This window comes from Fonsecaea multimorphosa (assembly GCF_000836435.1).
Source record: "Fonsecaea multimorphosa CBS 102226 unplaced genomic scaffold supercont1.13, whole genome shotgun sequence".
In the NCBI taxonomy this organism is placed as follows: Eukaryota; Fungi; Ascomycota; class Eurotiomycetes; order Chaetothyriales; family Herpotrichiellaceae; genus Fonsecaea; species Fonsecaea multimorphosa.
In genome coordinates this window covers 570,972-584,778 of record NW_015971647.1, presented here as the reverse complement: position 1 = coordinate 584,778, position 13,807 = coordinate 570,972, and the positions used below count along the sequence as shown (strand labels likewise).

At 53.8% G+C, this 13,807-nt stretch overlaps 6 protein-coding genes across 6 annotated transcripts; 4 read left to right on the top strand and 2 right to left on the bottom strand.

Moving 5' to 3' along the window:
* Positions 1–153: 153 nt before the first annotated feature.
* Positions 154–1,018, top strand: Z520_06920 (protein GZF3; the record flags this gene model as incomplete). The annotated part of the gene is made up of 2 exons (XM_016777420.1): positions 154–393; positions 452–1,018. 2 exons carry the CDS (start codon positions 154–156, stop codon positions 1,016–1,018), a joined length of 807 nt encoding a protein of 268 aa, XP_016631591.1.
* A 1,027-nt stretch (positions 1,019–2,045) lies between these two features.
* On the top strand, positions 2,046–4,334 carry Z520_06919 (uncharacterized protein; the record flags this gene model as incomplete). The annotated part of the gene is made up of 5 exons (XM_016777419.1): positions 2,046–2,518; positions 2,567–2,831; positions 2,887–3,252; positions 3,300–3,672; positions 3,754–4,334. 5 exons carry the CDS (start codon positions 2,046–2,048, stop codon positions 4,332–4,334), a joined length of 2,058 nt encoding a protein of 685 aa, XP_016631590.1.
* Positions 4,335–5,109: 775 nt separating this feature from the next.
* Z520_06918 (uncharacterized protein) lies at positions 5,110–6,624 on the bottom strand (the record flags this gene model as incomplete). Its single annotated transcript, XM_016777418.1, has 1 exon — positions 5,110–6,624. The coding sequence occupies one exon, from the start codon at positions 6,622–6,624 to the stop codon at positions 5,110–5,112; it is 1,515 nt and encodes a 504-aa protein (XP_016631589.1).
* A 921-nt stretch (positions 6,625–7,545) lies between these two features.
* On the top strand, positions 7,546–9,482 carry Z520_06917 (uncharacterized protein; the record flags this gene model as incomplete). The annotated part of the gene is made up of 2 exons (XM_016777417.1): positions 7,546–8,929; positions 9,139–9,482. 2 exons carry the CDS (start codon positions 7,546–7,548, stop codon positions 9,480–9,482), a joined length of 1,728 nt encoding a protein of 575 aa, XP_016631588.1.
* A 742-nt stretch (positions 9,483–10,224) lies between these two features.
* On the top strand, positions 10,225–12,126 carry Z520_06916 (uncharacterized protein; the record flags this gene model as incomplete). The annotated part of the gene is made up of 1 exon (XM_016777416.1): positions 10,225–12,126. One exon carries the CDS (start codon positions 10,225–10,227, stop codon positions 12,124–12,126), a length of 1,902 nt encoding a protein of 633 aa, XP_016631587.1.
* Positions 12,127–12,758: 632 nt separating this feature from the next.
* Positions 12,759–13,649, bottom strand: Z520_06915 (uncharacterized protein; the record flags this gene model as incomplete). Its single annotated transcript, XM_016777415.1, has 1 exon — positions 12,759–13,649. The coding sequence occupies one exon, from the start codon at positions 13,647–13,649 to the stop codon at positions 12,759–12,761; it is 891 nt and encodes a 296-aa protein (XP_016631586.1).
* Positions 13,650–13,807: the final 158 nt, after the last annotated feature.

The window sequence follows — 13,807 nt, the reverse complement described above, 5'->3', positions numbered from 1 at the left end:
CTCAGCCTGGTGCAGTGGCAGTAGCAGTGGCAGCGGCGTGGCTTGATGCCAAGGCTGCCTTTCTGTCGCTGGTCGGTCACGGGGTTAAACTTCGGTTTCTTATCGTTATCGATCACCTACGATTCCTTGGACTCGACCACCACGGAAAATACCATGGCTGCCTCAATAAGTTCAGGCGCTGACCAGAATGCTCCTTTTGCACAGCCTGTCTGTCAAAACTGCCAGACGTCGACCACCCCGCTATGGCGCCGCGACGAGGCCGGGTCTGTTCTCTGCAATGCCTGCGGACTGTTCCTCAAGCTGCACGGGCGCCCGCGACCGATTAGCCTCAAGACGGACGTGATTAAGAGTCGCAATCGAGTCAAGACCTCGAGTCAAGGTCCAAAGAAGAAGGTCAGTCATACTCGGTGATTATTGCCTTCGTGCGCATGCTTCTGACACCAAGGCGCAGTTTGAGCAGAATGGGGGCCAGCCTCCTCAGACCGACAGTTCCAATGGCATCAATCCTCACCGGCGGGTTTCACAGATGGCCGCATCTGTCGCCTCTGATAGATCACACTCACCCGTCTCGCGCACGGCGACCCCTGGCGCTCATCACGACCCAAACATCGCCCCTCAACACATCTTTGACGGCGTGTCCGCTGCGGTAGACCCTCACTACAACAGCAGCAATCACCGCAACGGCTCTCCCACCGATCCATCTCTCAATCCCAACCCCACGCAACCCTCCCCAAGCACAGTCTCCACACACAACAGCCAACACGTCGAACCTCCTATGAGTTATGAACAACTAGCCGCCCTCAACACCCGCCTGCGCACACGAGTCTCCGAACTGGAGGTCATCAACATGGTGTACCACGACAATGAACAGAACCTATGCCGAGAACGGGACCGAGCCATCCAAGAACGCGAAGAATGGAAGCACAAGGCTGAAGAGCTGGAACGACGACTCCAAGAAATTAATGACCAAGAACACATTGCGAAGAAGCCACGACTCTCACAAGAACCCAAGGAATGAATCCGCTATTGCATTCCAAAACAACTTTTTGGAAAGAAACGGAAAAGTGCTTTGATCTCGGACATGATAGGTAGAGCAGTGCTCTACTTTCCACCTTCATGGTTTGTGTTTTGTCGGTGATACCCAGGTGCACGAATTTTCTTGTCTTTGTCGACCCGATCCGCGGCGGATAGGCCGTGCATAATATCGTGAAATGTTGGCGGGTGGAGATTGGCATTAATGGTTGAACAGGCGTATTTTGTGCTGAGCTGGACCGCGCTTGCCATGAAGCTGACGGCGTTTGGGAGATATGGGGAACTCCAAAGGGAAACGCGCTGCCGCTTCTGGGAGGATCATCAACCAACTTGATAGTTTGCACTTTGACGCAAATGCTGGAGCTTGCTTCAAGTTCTCGCTACCAGGATCAGGGAATTGAATTGTGGCCACAGGCATGATGGACGACACAAGGACATGGGGAAGGGTTTGTCTCAAAAGTTTTGGTATGACCAGCAAGAAATTCATCACGCTTTGGAACCCGGTTTGATTGATCTCGTGGGATCAGTCTCAGTTACTCCAGGCTGTACCGCTGTGGCTTTGGCTGGGCTTCCCACGGATGGGGCCTACCACATGAAATTCTAGAGTAGCACAAAGGAGGGCACAGAGGACGTCCTGGGATGGAATTCTTCCTGGCACAAAATACTTCCTGCGATCTCATCACTCCTAGAAAACGTCCCATCATAGGAAGAATCAAAGCCTAGGGTACCGTCCGTATTTTCCTAGGAACGGCTTTTCTTCGGATGTCCTTGCCAGTCTGCCTTGCAGATCGCAACTTTTGATGTTGGTTCAGCCTGTTTCGCAGAAGTAGCTTGTCAGGTGTGGTTGGGCAGCAACCGCTTTACACAGCCCGAGGCGCATTTTCGATATGTACCCAGCCTTACGAGTATGTTGCCCTGTGTTTTTCATCTAAAGTGTGAGTGGTTTTCTTGTAACGGAATGCCGTCTTTGAAGATTGCTCTTCCGTCAATGCACGAGCGATAGACGCTCGACAATGGCCGCGGAGGCCGCTGTCTCTATTGGAATTGCGAGCAGTTGTGTCGAATTCTTCAATTTTGCTATCAGACTTCACAAAGTCGTGGGCGACCTTCGCCGAGCCCATGGCCAACTACCCAAAGATGTTGCAGACGTTCATCTGTCCGTCACCGCGTTTGAGAGATTGGTCAGTCGTTTGCAGAGGACTATTCAAGCCCCAGGGTGCCATGGGCCTCTCCAAGAGCACGAGTCGGATTTGATCAACGTTATCGATCGGTGCCGGCACGCAGGCGAAGAACTCTTGAGAATATTGGAGAGGCTCAAGAGTAAAAGCTCGTCTTCTAAAATGTCTCTAGCAGAGATTCGAACAGGACTGCGCGTGCTCCGGAGAGAGGGATCCATCAAAAAGCTTGAAGATGTTCTGAACTCCTGCAAATCTGATCTGACGTTGCTCATGTTGGAGTACCTTGTGCAAAAAGTCGAAAATGCAAGGTAAGTGCATGAATTGATATCCAGCACCACGCCCTTTTGATTTTCCAGGATTGTGCCTGTAAGAGATCTGACCATGCATTCGAGCAGTCAGGGTGATCAAGCACAAGGCGACGTCCGAACCTTGCAACTGCAACAAGACACCCTGTTGCGCAACCTACAGATTCAACTCCAACATAATCAGCAGATGAGCGGAAATACCGCAGTTGTGCTGGAACAAATATTGAATAGAGTCGACAGGCCTGTACTTGATCCAAGATTCGTTTACATTGCAATTCCGAGGCCCTCCTTTAGCCCAGTCTTGCACTGGCAGCAAGTGAGTTTATCTGGGTGTCCGGAAGAGTTCCTGCCTCTTGCTAAATCTGTGGCAGTCGGCTGCACATTTCGCTCACAACATTTCAATCTGCCTGAACATGAGTCGGCTTGGTTACACCACCCAGGAAATCTACAAAGCCTTCCAGCAATCAAGTGGTCTGATGCAGCCGCAATGGGAGATTCTGTCGCCTGGAGATATCGTTGGCTTACGTCGGGCTTCTGAGACTACCGGACAACATCGGAAGCTCCTACTTCCGTTCACTGTTGAGAATAATGGTCTGGTGAACTATCTTGCAATGTCTAGTTGTACGCCTCAGTTTGAAGACGACATGTTCGCCATGTTCACAGCAGCTTTCAACCATGCCATCGGTTGGAGATCCTGGCTTCACTGGCGGACGGTTCGCAAGATAAAATTCGTGTCGGTAAGTTATGGCGCATGACGAACAGGATCTAGCTAATCAGATGGCAGTCTCGAAAATTGAAGGACCTGACCTCTACTTGTCTCGACGACGAGCAGTCCCAAATACATTTTGGGTTGAATGAGCCCAGCGTTTTATCCACGACATGGATTATTTCAGAAGTTCCTGCCCGCGACAAGGACCTGCTCATTGAGCATTGTCCACTTAATCCTCCAAATCTCCGGAAATTCATCAGTCAGGCACTGGTCGAACCCTACAGCATTGCTTCTCATGATGCCGAAACACTGGGCGAAGAGAAAGTTGCACCTGCGGCTCATGATGGCGGCGCAGCACAATGGCAAATCCAGCTTGAAGGTGGTTTTGACTGGAACTCTTTACTCGAAGTCGGAGTTGCTCCCCTCAGCATCATTTGTTCCATATTGCGTACGTTTCGTATGGACCATGCAGGGAACATTTCATTCCGATCACCAGGCAGTCGCGCTAATTCCGAACCACCTATGTCAGACTATTTCCCTCGTTCAATACCTGGGCAGGCCTCGTCAGCAGTAGATCTTGACAACGTGGCAGGCCTCGCCGTTTCGGCAATAACATTTGGGCTCATCATCACAGCCGTCACACTTTGGGCTCTGGTGTTGATGATTACTAGGACTTCCACGCCAAATCCCCCCGAATCCTTATCCCAGTCCCGACCCGGACTGGCTGTGAACCCATTTTATGCATGGCGGAAAGTCTTGACTTCGTTGGTCTTGTGCACCATTACATCAGGCATGCTTTATCTGCTGCACAGAGGCAATCGGGGTCCTTCTGCTTTCTTCGTCATTGTTGAGCTAGGCTTTAGGGCATACCCGACTCTTTTCATGCTGGAAAGGTGTTATGTTGAGTCCACGCCCTTTGTGGTCAGACCACGCCGTTACGTGAGACTATGGTTCTGGGTCTGCGCACCAATCTTTCTGTTCTCATGGTTCATATCAACGTGCCACTTTCTAGGGACTTGGGTGCGAATGGATCCTCTTGCTAACTCCTCGGCTCTGTCACTTGTGGTCATGCCCTCTGCTCCGGTCTGGCTGGGATCGCGTAAAGCCTAACTTGGATACGAGAACTATTCTGCCTTGTAATATACACTGTTCTACGAGACTGGAAAGGAACAAGAGAAGCACGGCCACACTTCACCAAATATATCCATAGAAACCGAACAATGGATGGCAAAGATGAATCAGCGACAATCAAGCACAGAAAGGTCTTTTTCTTCTTTCCAGAGGCGGCCTGCGGTACCTACCTGTATCTAGGTACTACTGGATGTCCGTGTCAAAACGGGGAACCCAGCAGGCCCCAAAGCTAGACCTAGTGAACACCCATGGACGCCCTTCCGACTACCTTCAAGAGCTGGTCGGGTGCTAAGGCACAGCACCGCAACGAGTCAACGACCGCAGGTTGCTAGACAACTCAGCACTCAACTTTCGTGGCGCGATCTTCTCAGGAATGAAAGTTGGAAACGGGGGCTTTTGTGAGTTTCAGAATCTTCCTGTGAGTACTGTAGTATTTTCTGGAACGACTGACCACTACTTCTATTCATTTGGTGAGGCTCATCTTTGTTGATAGCCTAATTACAAGAGCAATGCAGCTTTCTTGGACGGATGCCTCGCCTGCCTTATTATCGAATGCGAACCCAGAAATCCGACTTGCGTCGCACACTCCATATCTATATCTATTTGTACAGTAGCTATTGCCGGTAGCGAAGACACCATGCACGAGCTCTCCTCATCTTGTTTTGCCAGCGTCCTCTCCCTCACCTCACCTCACCAACATGCTCAGTACTGGGATTATTCGACTCGGCGAGTTCCGTCAGAGTAGCTTCCGATCTCACTCAATCGGACTCAAAAAGCGCGGCACCTCCGCTCTGCGATTGGAGTGCAACAGAAAATTCCGCAGAGCCCGCCGGTCGCTCATGACGTGCTCGATGTTGGCCTCGTCACAATCGCAGACGTTGCACGAGCCGATGTGGATGGGGAACGTTTCGGCGGCCGTGTCGGCCAGAGGTTCGGGCGGTACGAGCCGGTAGTGCTCCGGAAGAATGTTCGTCGTGTCTTCCCACTCATCGTTGCGTAATTTTGGGGGGATGCCTTGCGGATAGCACGTCTCCCAGAACGTGTGATAGTTGCCGACGACATCTGCGCGAAGCAGGCCTCGCTGGGACAGCTCATCACGGTAGTACCAGTAGGCGGCTTCCATGTTGGGGCCCACAAACACCCTCTGGCCGTGCCGTCTCAGCGCGTCCCGGAACCCGGCGACAAAGTGCGCCCGCGCGCTCATGAAGCGGTCGTGCCAGCTCTCGACGATCAGGTTGAAGAGATCCCCGTCCAAAACCCAGTGGGCACTGCCGATTCCGTCGCGCTGAAGCTCCTCGGGAATGCCGATGTCACGGCGATCTTGGAAGCCGTGGAAGCACTGGCCCATCACGAACTCGTAGGTAGGGCACCAGTACTGGAACCGGTCGCGCCGCAGCATAGCGGCCGTGGGGCCAGCCATATCGTCGAGAAGGTAATCGAGCCACACGCGTAGGGTGTTTCCGGCGCCGAGCGTCCTCTCGTTGTCCCACGGCTCTCCGTCAGGGACGTTCAGGCCGAAAGGGATTTGCAGCCTGCCGGAGGCGATGAGCACTTCTATGAGCGCGTCTACCCTGCCTTCCGAAGGTGCATCGCGCGGTAGGTTAATCGTCACGGCATCGGCGTCCCTGATGCGTGCGAAAGGTGCCAATATGATTTCCAGGTCCGAGTTGGCCCCCTGGGGCATGATAGCCGCCGTCTGCGTACCCGGATCCCATGCCCTGTAGTCAGGAACACTATGCTTCCAAGCCTGCCCATCATGCCATTGCCGGAATTCTCCTCTATCGCGGACTTCTATGGTGAAAGGTGGTAGGCGCCGTGTCGATCTGCCTTCCGGGACATGGATGTCGATTTCGCGCCTGGGTAGCCACCACCGGCCAACCCATCGAGGCAGCAAAACCTCAACAAGCCGGTTGGTCTGCAGCCAGCCCCGAACCAATTGCCCCGGGTCTCTGCTATCTGGTGCATCGATTAGGACCCGGATCCCTTTGAAGCGGTCTACCGGCATCCAATCAAGAATGTCGTAGTTTGGGTGTGCTGAGGTGGCATCGATGGTGGAATAGTTGCCCCATGGGTTGTCGTCCGCGTTGATGAGCTTGACCTCGGTCGCTGGCGCTGCAGGATCGATGTGGAAGCCTAGGACGAATCCTTCTCTGAGGAAAGGACTGAATTCGCTGTAAAACCTTTTGCTGGCGTACAGGAGATCCAGAGCGCGGACCTTGACGCACTCGGTATACACTATTTCCCTGATCTCATAAGGGAAGGTATCCATGCTGGAGACAACCTAGGAGGTAATCAGATCTATCTGGCGTTGATACACGACCGATACACTGCTTATAACAACCTGTTGACTTTAGGAGTGGGCCACAACGAAGGTGCTGGAGGTTGGATTGGACTCTCCACGGCACACTGTTGGTGCCTGCCATAGCTGGCACTTGCCTAGGGTGACCCAGTCACATAGATGTAGGTACCTACCTACCTAGGTGGTTACTGTAGATAGGTTGATAGGTGCCTTCGGTCCTTCCATAGAACCTCCCTACCTAGGACAGAGAAGCATAGCATTGTCACCAGGTATCCTTGCCCTACTAGAGGTCTCGAGGTCCCCAGTGACTCAGCTCAACCCATCCATGCATGAGTACAGTGACTAGACGAGCCATAAGAGAGGCTCTTTTCCCAGACAAGCGACGTATAGAGTGCACTGGGCTCTCGAGGCTTCCCAAGCTCAGCGGTGGTTGTGGTTGTGGTGGAGGACAGTTGGTTGTATGCAGGGAGCGACATCCGTGCAGTGGCTTTCGGAGGGAAGTTCCGAAATCCCGAAAATCCGAACCCCATACCTCGCACATCGTATTATTTTATGCTCCACTTCCTCCGCAGACACTTGGCCTCTTTGTCTTCCAAGTTGTTTGTGAATCCAATGGTCCCCACCGTCCTACCGTCCCAACCCCAGCCTCGCCGAGGTCCAATGATCAATCCCCTTCCCCCGGTCTTTGCCCGCAGAGATCGACCCTTTCCCCACGGAGTGAACTCCTGATGGACGTTGCAAACGCTATATATTGAGTTCTTGTGCACTCCTACCTCCAAGCTCAAACCTCGTTATAGACAAGATCTCTGGCATATGGTGCATAGGACAGGGATATACATAGCCAGCACATGCTCCGGACCATCCAGCTGACTTCCTTCAAGAACTCTCCACATGAGTTCCGTTGTCCCGGTCTCCCCTCTACGCCTTCCCCAATCATTCAACTTCGCCCGTGATGTCGTCGACTACTGGGCGCAGAAGGATCCTTCTCAGGTAGCGCTCTACTGGACCAATCAATCTCTCAGCACGACAAGGAAATTGACCTACAGCCATTTCGCACGCCAGTCGCAACGCATAGCATGTCTGTTCGCATCCCTGGGCATCAAGCAGGGCGAAACGGCCATCATAATTGCCCCCCGGGTTCCTGAGTGGTGGGAGACCGCGACAGCATGCCTCCGCTCCGGGGTCATCTTGTGTCCGTGTACGACGCTGTTGGTGGACAAAGACATCGAGTACCGACTTCAAGTCTCACACGCTACCGCCTTCATCGGGGACGCCACGTCGGTTGCCAAATGTCTCAAGGTTCGGGCGACTTGTCCTAACTTGCGCACCATAATCCAGATCGATGGAACCGCGCCGTCGGGAGTTGTTGACTTCCATTCAGCGTTGGACAAAATTCCTGCCGATGCCAGATTTTCCGTCCCAAGTTGCCTGGGTCCAAAGTCTCCCGGCATGATATTCTTCACCTCCGGGACTACGGGGCCTCCCAAGATGGTTCTACACACACAGACATCGTATCCCTTGGCGCATGCCCTGACAGGGATGCACTGGCTGGATCTGTCACCGGGAAAGATCTACTGGAACCTCTCGGAACAAGGCTGGGCGAAAGCTGCATGGTCATGGCTGTCCACGTGGAACTGCGGCGCTACAATTTTCATTCATGATGACAGGTTGGCGTTCCACCCGCGCCGAACCCTTGAGGTGTTGAACAAATTCCCCATCACGACCCTGTGCGCGCCACCGACTGTGTACAGACAACTTGTTCTCGACGAGAGCCGGAGGTTTTTCGCCACGGAACAAGGCACGCCAAAAGCTTTGGTGCATTGTTGTGGCGCAGGCGAGCCTCTGAATGAGAGCGTGGTCCGCATCTGGAAGGAGATGACGGGTGGGATTGAGATCTTTGACGGCTACGGACAGACCGAGACGATCGTCGTCTGCGCGAATCAGAAAGTCAACAAGGTCAAGCCGGGAAGTATGGGAAAACCGCTACCCGGCGTGCCCCTGACGATCATCGACTCCGAGGGAAATTCTGTGGCTGCGGGCGCAGAGGGCGATATTGCCATTGCGGTGTCGAAGACGAGGACTGACACCGATTTCTTTGGGTTTTTCGAGGGGTACATCGACAAGTCTACGGGGGTGCTCGACACCAAGATCAAGTCCTACCCCAATGGCAAGATGTTTTTTGTTACCGGCGACCGGGCGACGAGAGACGAGGATGGGTATTTCTGGTTCGTGGGTCGAGCTGACGATGTTATTAACTCGAGCGGATACAGGATAGGTGAGTTGTCTTCGTTTCCTCTTTCTGACACATTTGCGTTTCTCGGCTGTCGTTTGGGCACAATGAGGCTACCAGATACAATGAACGGGGTTCACGCGCTATATACGACTGAATGGTCACGAATTGGATGCCCACTGCCAATGACCTTACACGCTCACCAGACCATTACTTCCTGCAATGAAGTCCTTCACTAACCCACTTATCCGCAGGCCCATTTGAAGTCGAATCAACCCTCAAACTCCACCCCGCGGTGGTCGAATCCGCCGTCGTCTCGTCACCTGACGCCCAGCGCGACGAAGTAGTCAAGGCCTTTGTCGTGCTCACCCAGTCGGCCGCGGCCAAGATCCGAGGAGCGGCCGCGGCGAGCGACGCACTCGTCAAAGAGTTGCAGGATTTTTGCAAGCAAAACGCCGCGCCGTACAAGTACCCGCGGCGGATCGAGTTCGTCGAAGCAAGTTTCTTGCCCAAGACGATTTCAGGGAAGATTAAGAGGGCGGAGTTGAAGAAGCTGGAGAGGAGGAGGTATATGGAGGGGAAAGAGGCGAAGTTGTAGGGCAAGCCCAGCATCTCACAAAACGGTCTTGTGGTCCTGGAGATGGAGCGAGGGAAGCGATATATCTTATATCTTCCGCGATTGAGGCTTGGAGCTGTACCTAGGTAGGTAATTGGAACTCCAGTGCTGGGTAAGTCCTTAGCTGAGTCCAACGTTGGACAAGCTGCTGGGATTGAGCACTAGTATTGAGAATGCGAACGAAGTCAGCTTCGAAGGGAATTGCAATTCTTCTTGCAGGAGCTCTTCTCGCAGGAAAGGAGCATAAGGACATGGATTGTTGTCCTCGTAGACGGCACCATTGGACATATGGATGTGTGTGGAGGCCCCCAAAGGGTCATAAGGGTGAGCACAAAGCGGCGACACTCCGAGTCCAAAAAGAGGCTGTAGCTTGGCGATGTCTTGGCATTTTTGCAGTTGATGTCAACGACTGTCAACCTTGAAGTTGATGCCTTCCGCTCAGCCTCACGTGCCTATTTTCATCCTCACGCTTCTTCTTCGCCTTCACATCCTCATCCGGTAAAGTTTCGTTGGATTGTCTTTGTGTGAATGAGCCGTTCATGTTGATATTTCAACTCCTGGCCCTCCGGACTTCGAGTGCCAGGAACGGTCTCAAGGCACGTTCTTTTCAAGCGCAATGCCATTCATTCTTCCGCTATCGCTGTCTTACGATTCCGTCCATACGACGGATCGATAACTCCCTTCCTTCGGGACACTTTTGAGGGCGGCGATAAAGCCAGAGCAAATGGCTCCTCCACAAGGGCAGGCTTCATATAGGAGACAGCCTGGGATCCTCTCAATCTCCAAGGACCGGAAGTCCGTGTCATGGACTCCTGCCCAACCGCCAGACGCGGCTCCAACCCTGGTCCTCTCCGCGGCGAACATCACAAATCTCCAACAGACGCCCGAGACGAATCCCAAGGTTATGCTGAAGATATTTGCGCAGGACCCTGGACAGACTGAACCAGTTGCCCATGTTTTCACTTTTACCTCTTCCAAAGATCCACGGGGCGAGGCCAACGGCATCAAAGAGGCTCTGGCAAACGTCATCCAGGCGCAAAAGGCGGCCCAAAATGCTGACGCAACCTCCTCGTCTGGCCAGTCCGCCGCCATGACAATGGCTAACGCTATATCCGGCACGGGGCGAGCAACCAATATCTGGGAAGACGATGAGCGACTCAAGTCCGACGTCAAGCTTCAGCAGTCCTTGATGCGAGAAGACCCTGTGCTGCAGAAGACATTCGAGGAAGCGCTCGGTCTCAAACCCGAGTCAATATCCGACGCGCAGTTTAGAGCCCAGTTCTGGTCCTCCCGCGTGCATCTCCTTCGAGCCCACGCACTCTCCAAGAGTCAAGGGAAAGGTAGCTACAACGTTTTGGCCGGGATCAAAAAGGATGATGGTGGCAGAATGAGTCTGAGGCAAGACCAGATTCGTGCCATCTTCGAACAATACCCCGTCATGCGGATCGTTTATGACGAACTTGTGCCGCGCAAGATCCCCGACGACAAGGATTTCTGGTCGAGGTTTTTCCAGAGCCAGCTCCTCATGAAACTTCGTGGGCTCAAATTCGATCCGCTGAGGGAATCCAGAGATCAATACATCGATGTCGACCATTATCTCTTCCACCCCCTGGTGACTGGCCTTCGACCTACTGCAACCGAAATGCACATTCCCAAATTTATCGACTTGGAGGGAAATGAGGAGAATCACTTTGGCTATGGCAATCGGCCTGACAGTGAGCTGCGACCTACAACGCTGGACAAAGCGCCTATCATTCGGAAACTGAACGCGATAAGTGAGAAGCTCATGGCGGCTGTCAAGCCCTCCGATGTTGATGCATCCGCGCCGATTGGGATGACCGAGGCTGCTTACGAGCAGCTGAAGCTGCACGATTTGGAAGGTACCCCGGAACAGCAACGCATCATCCTCAACATCCGCGACCAGAGCCGCTTCTTCTCCCATAGCCAGTCCGCTCAAGCTGGTGCTAATGGCGCTGTTGACGGCAACCCATTTCGAAACCTCGATCCTGCCAAAGCAATCAAAGACGTCCATGCTGATATTACCGCACATTTCGCTCACCCCGGCGTCGGCGTCATTCCTGTTGGCGAGTTCGATGAGGACGAGGACGAAGAAATGGATGATGAGTCTTCTCCAAGGGTGGAAAGCGGCTCCTCGGTTGCCATGAAACACGTCCTCTCCCTGATCCGAGCCCACCGGGACCAGACTTCACCGATCCCAGAGGCCTCTGGGCTCAGCACGGCGATGTACGACCGACTCAGCCTCACACATGCCACCACGGTAGAGTTTCTGCGGCAGTTTTGGAATGCATTCCTGTCCGGAGACTCGGCTCGCGCGAACGAAGTGGCCAGTCTCGTCGAGAGCCTCAAACGGGCGCATGAGCGCATCAACGCTATCGCCGACGATGCGGAAAAGGAAAGACAGGACATCATCCGAGCCAAGGAGAGAGAGGCGAACGAACGACATGATAGGTCAGGCAAAAGAGTTAAGTTCCACCCTAATTCCATCAAGGGTGGACGGCACGTCGTCAGGCAGTTGCTTGGACCTATCATGAAGAGTTTGGATGTGGCTATGAGGATGTACAAGCAAGCCTTGGAGGACCAGACCAAGAATTCCGGCGAGGGATGAACGTCTGCCTTCGCGCAATATCTGGTAACGCACTTCTTAGTGAAAAAGGGATCCCACACACATCTCAGAGGTCGGCCTTAATCTTCAAGGACCCTTTCTGGGAGTACGCCGGTCTGTACCCAGGAAAATGAGGGAACGTGGCGCAATGCCCGACCACGAGAAACCAGTCATTCGACGCGACCAACGCGTCCGACTAACAATACAACACGCTCGACCAAGCCTTGCAGGATTGGTAGGCAACGGCACTGCACAGCATCCTCTGTCCAAGGCCTGGCCGACCCAGCATACGTCCAGCCAGTCAAGATGGACGAAACAGACTTTGACGCCTTCATCAACGATCACGACTTTTCAGCAAAGTAATCATCCAACAATGCAGGACGTATCTAGACTCTATATGACCCCCACGCTAGCGAAGAACTGAAGAAGGCCTTATTGGGATTTACTGAGATATGTTTCTTCTGGTTTGCCAATGACAGAGAATTTGCAAAAAAAAAATAATATTGGAAACGGATGTTTCTTTCTTTCACGGCCTGTTTTCATAAGCATTCTTTATTCTTTTGCGGGACCTCATTTGGGCGGCGGAGACCCATCTGGAAAGGAGACGTATGTACATAGATAAATAGACGGCGTAGTCAAGAAGATCCAGTGAAATAACCCAATATCTGTCTCCCGAAGCCGCCTCGCCTTCGACTCTCCTGCTCGCCTCCAGCAGCAGCTCCAATGCGGTCGCTCACAGTCCTCATCCCGTCTGCCGAACCGCCTTCCTCTTCTAACCTGCGCCGCAGGCCTTCGTAGCGGTCCCTTTCTTTCCTCCTGCTCGATTCGCCGACCATCCACGCGGGAATCCTCCATCTCCCCAGTCCACCGGGCAACAGCTCGCCCATCCACGCCGTGCCCACCGTCCAGCCTACGGCCGCAGGCATGATGGAGTACGGAAACTGGCTGAGAGCCAACTGCGCCGCCAGCAGGTAGGTGGTCGACTTGTCACTCAAGACCACACCGGGAACTTGTTGATGTTGATGTTGTTGCTGCTGCCGCCCACTATGGCCGCCCGTCGTGGCCGGAGAACCCGTGGTGGCAATCTTGTACCTGTAGAGGCGCGGCACCTCGTCGGCCCAGGCGCTCAGCAGCGCAAACACGAGTCCCGTCGACCCGCTCGGCAGATAATTATACCAGCCCAGGGTCACGAGCTTCAGCAGCAGGAGCAACAGGGGCGCGACCAGGACATTGCACCAAAACACGACGGCGACAAAGCTCGCAAACTTGCGGCTGCCCCAGATCCTCTCGAGCACGCGGAACTGGTACAGCAGGACGGCGGAGAACAGCAGCTCGGTCGAGGTCGTGTGGGCGGCCTGGTAGGTGAGCAGGCGGGAAAATTGCAGGTACGGCCACAGATGCGGGTGTGGGCGTATGGGTAGCAGGTACTGGATCGAGAGCGTCGACACGAGAATGGACAGGCCGACCGAGGTGAGGATCAGAAGGCGCGCGACCGGGGTGTGGCTGAAGCCAGAAGTCGTGACCATCTTTGTCGGGGAGGAAGGGGTAGTGGAGGAGGGTCGGTGGTCATGGAGCCTGGGCTGGGGATTTTGAGCGAAGGGACTAGGACACGACTTGGGTTGAGGGGGAAATAATGATATGCTGCGCCGCTCGTTTGCTGGGTGTCGAGTAACTCATTACTTGC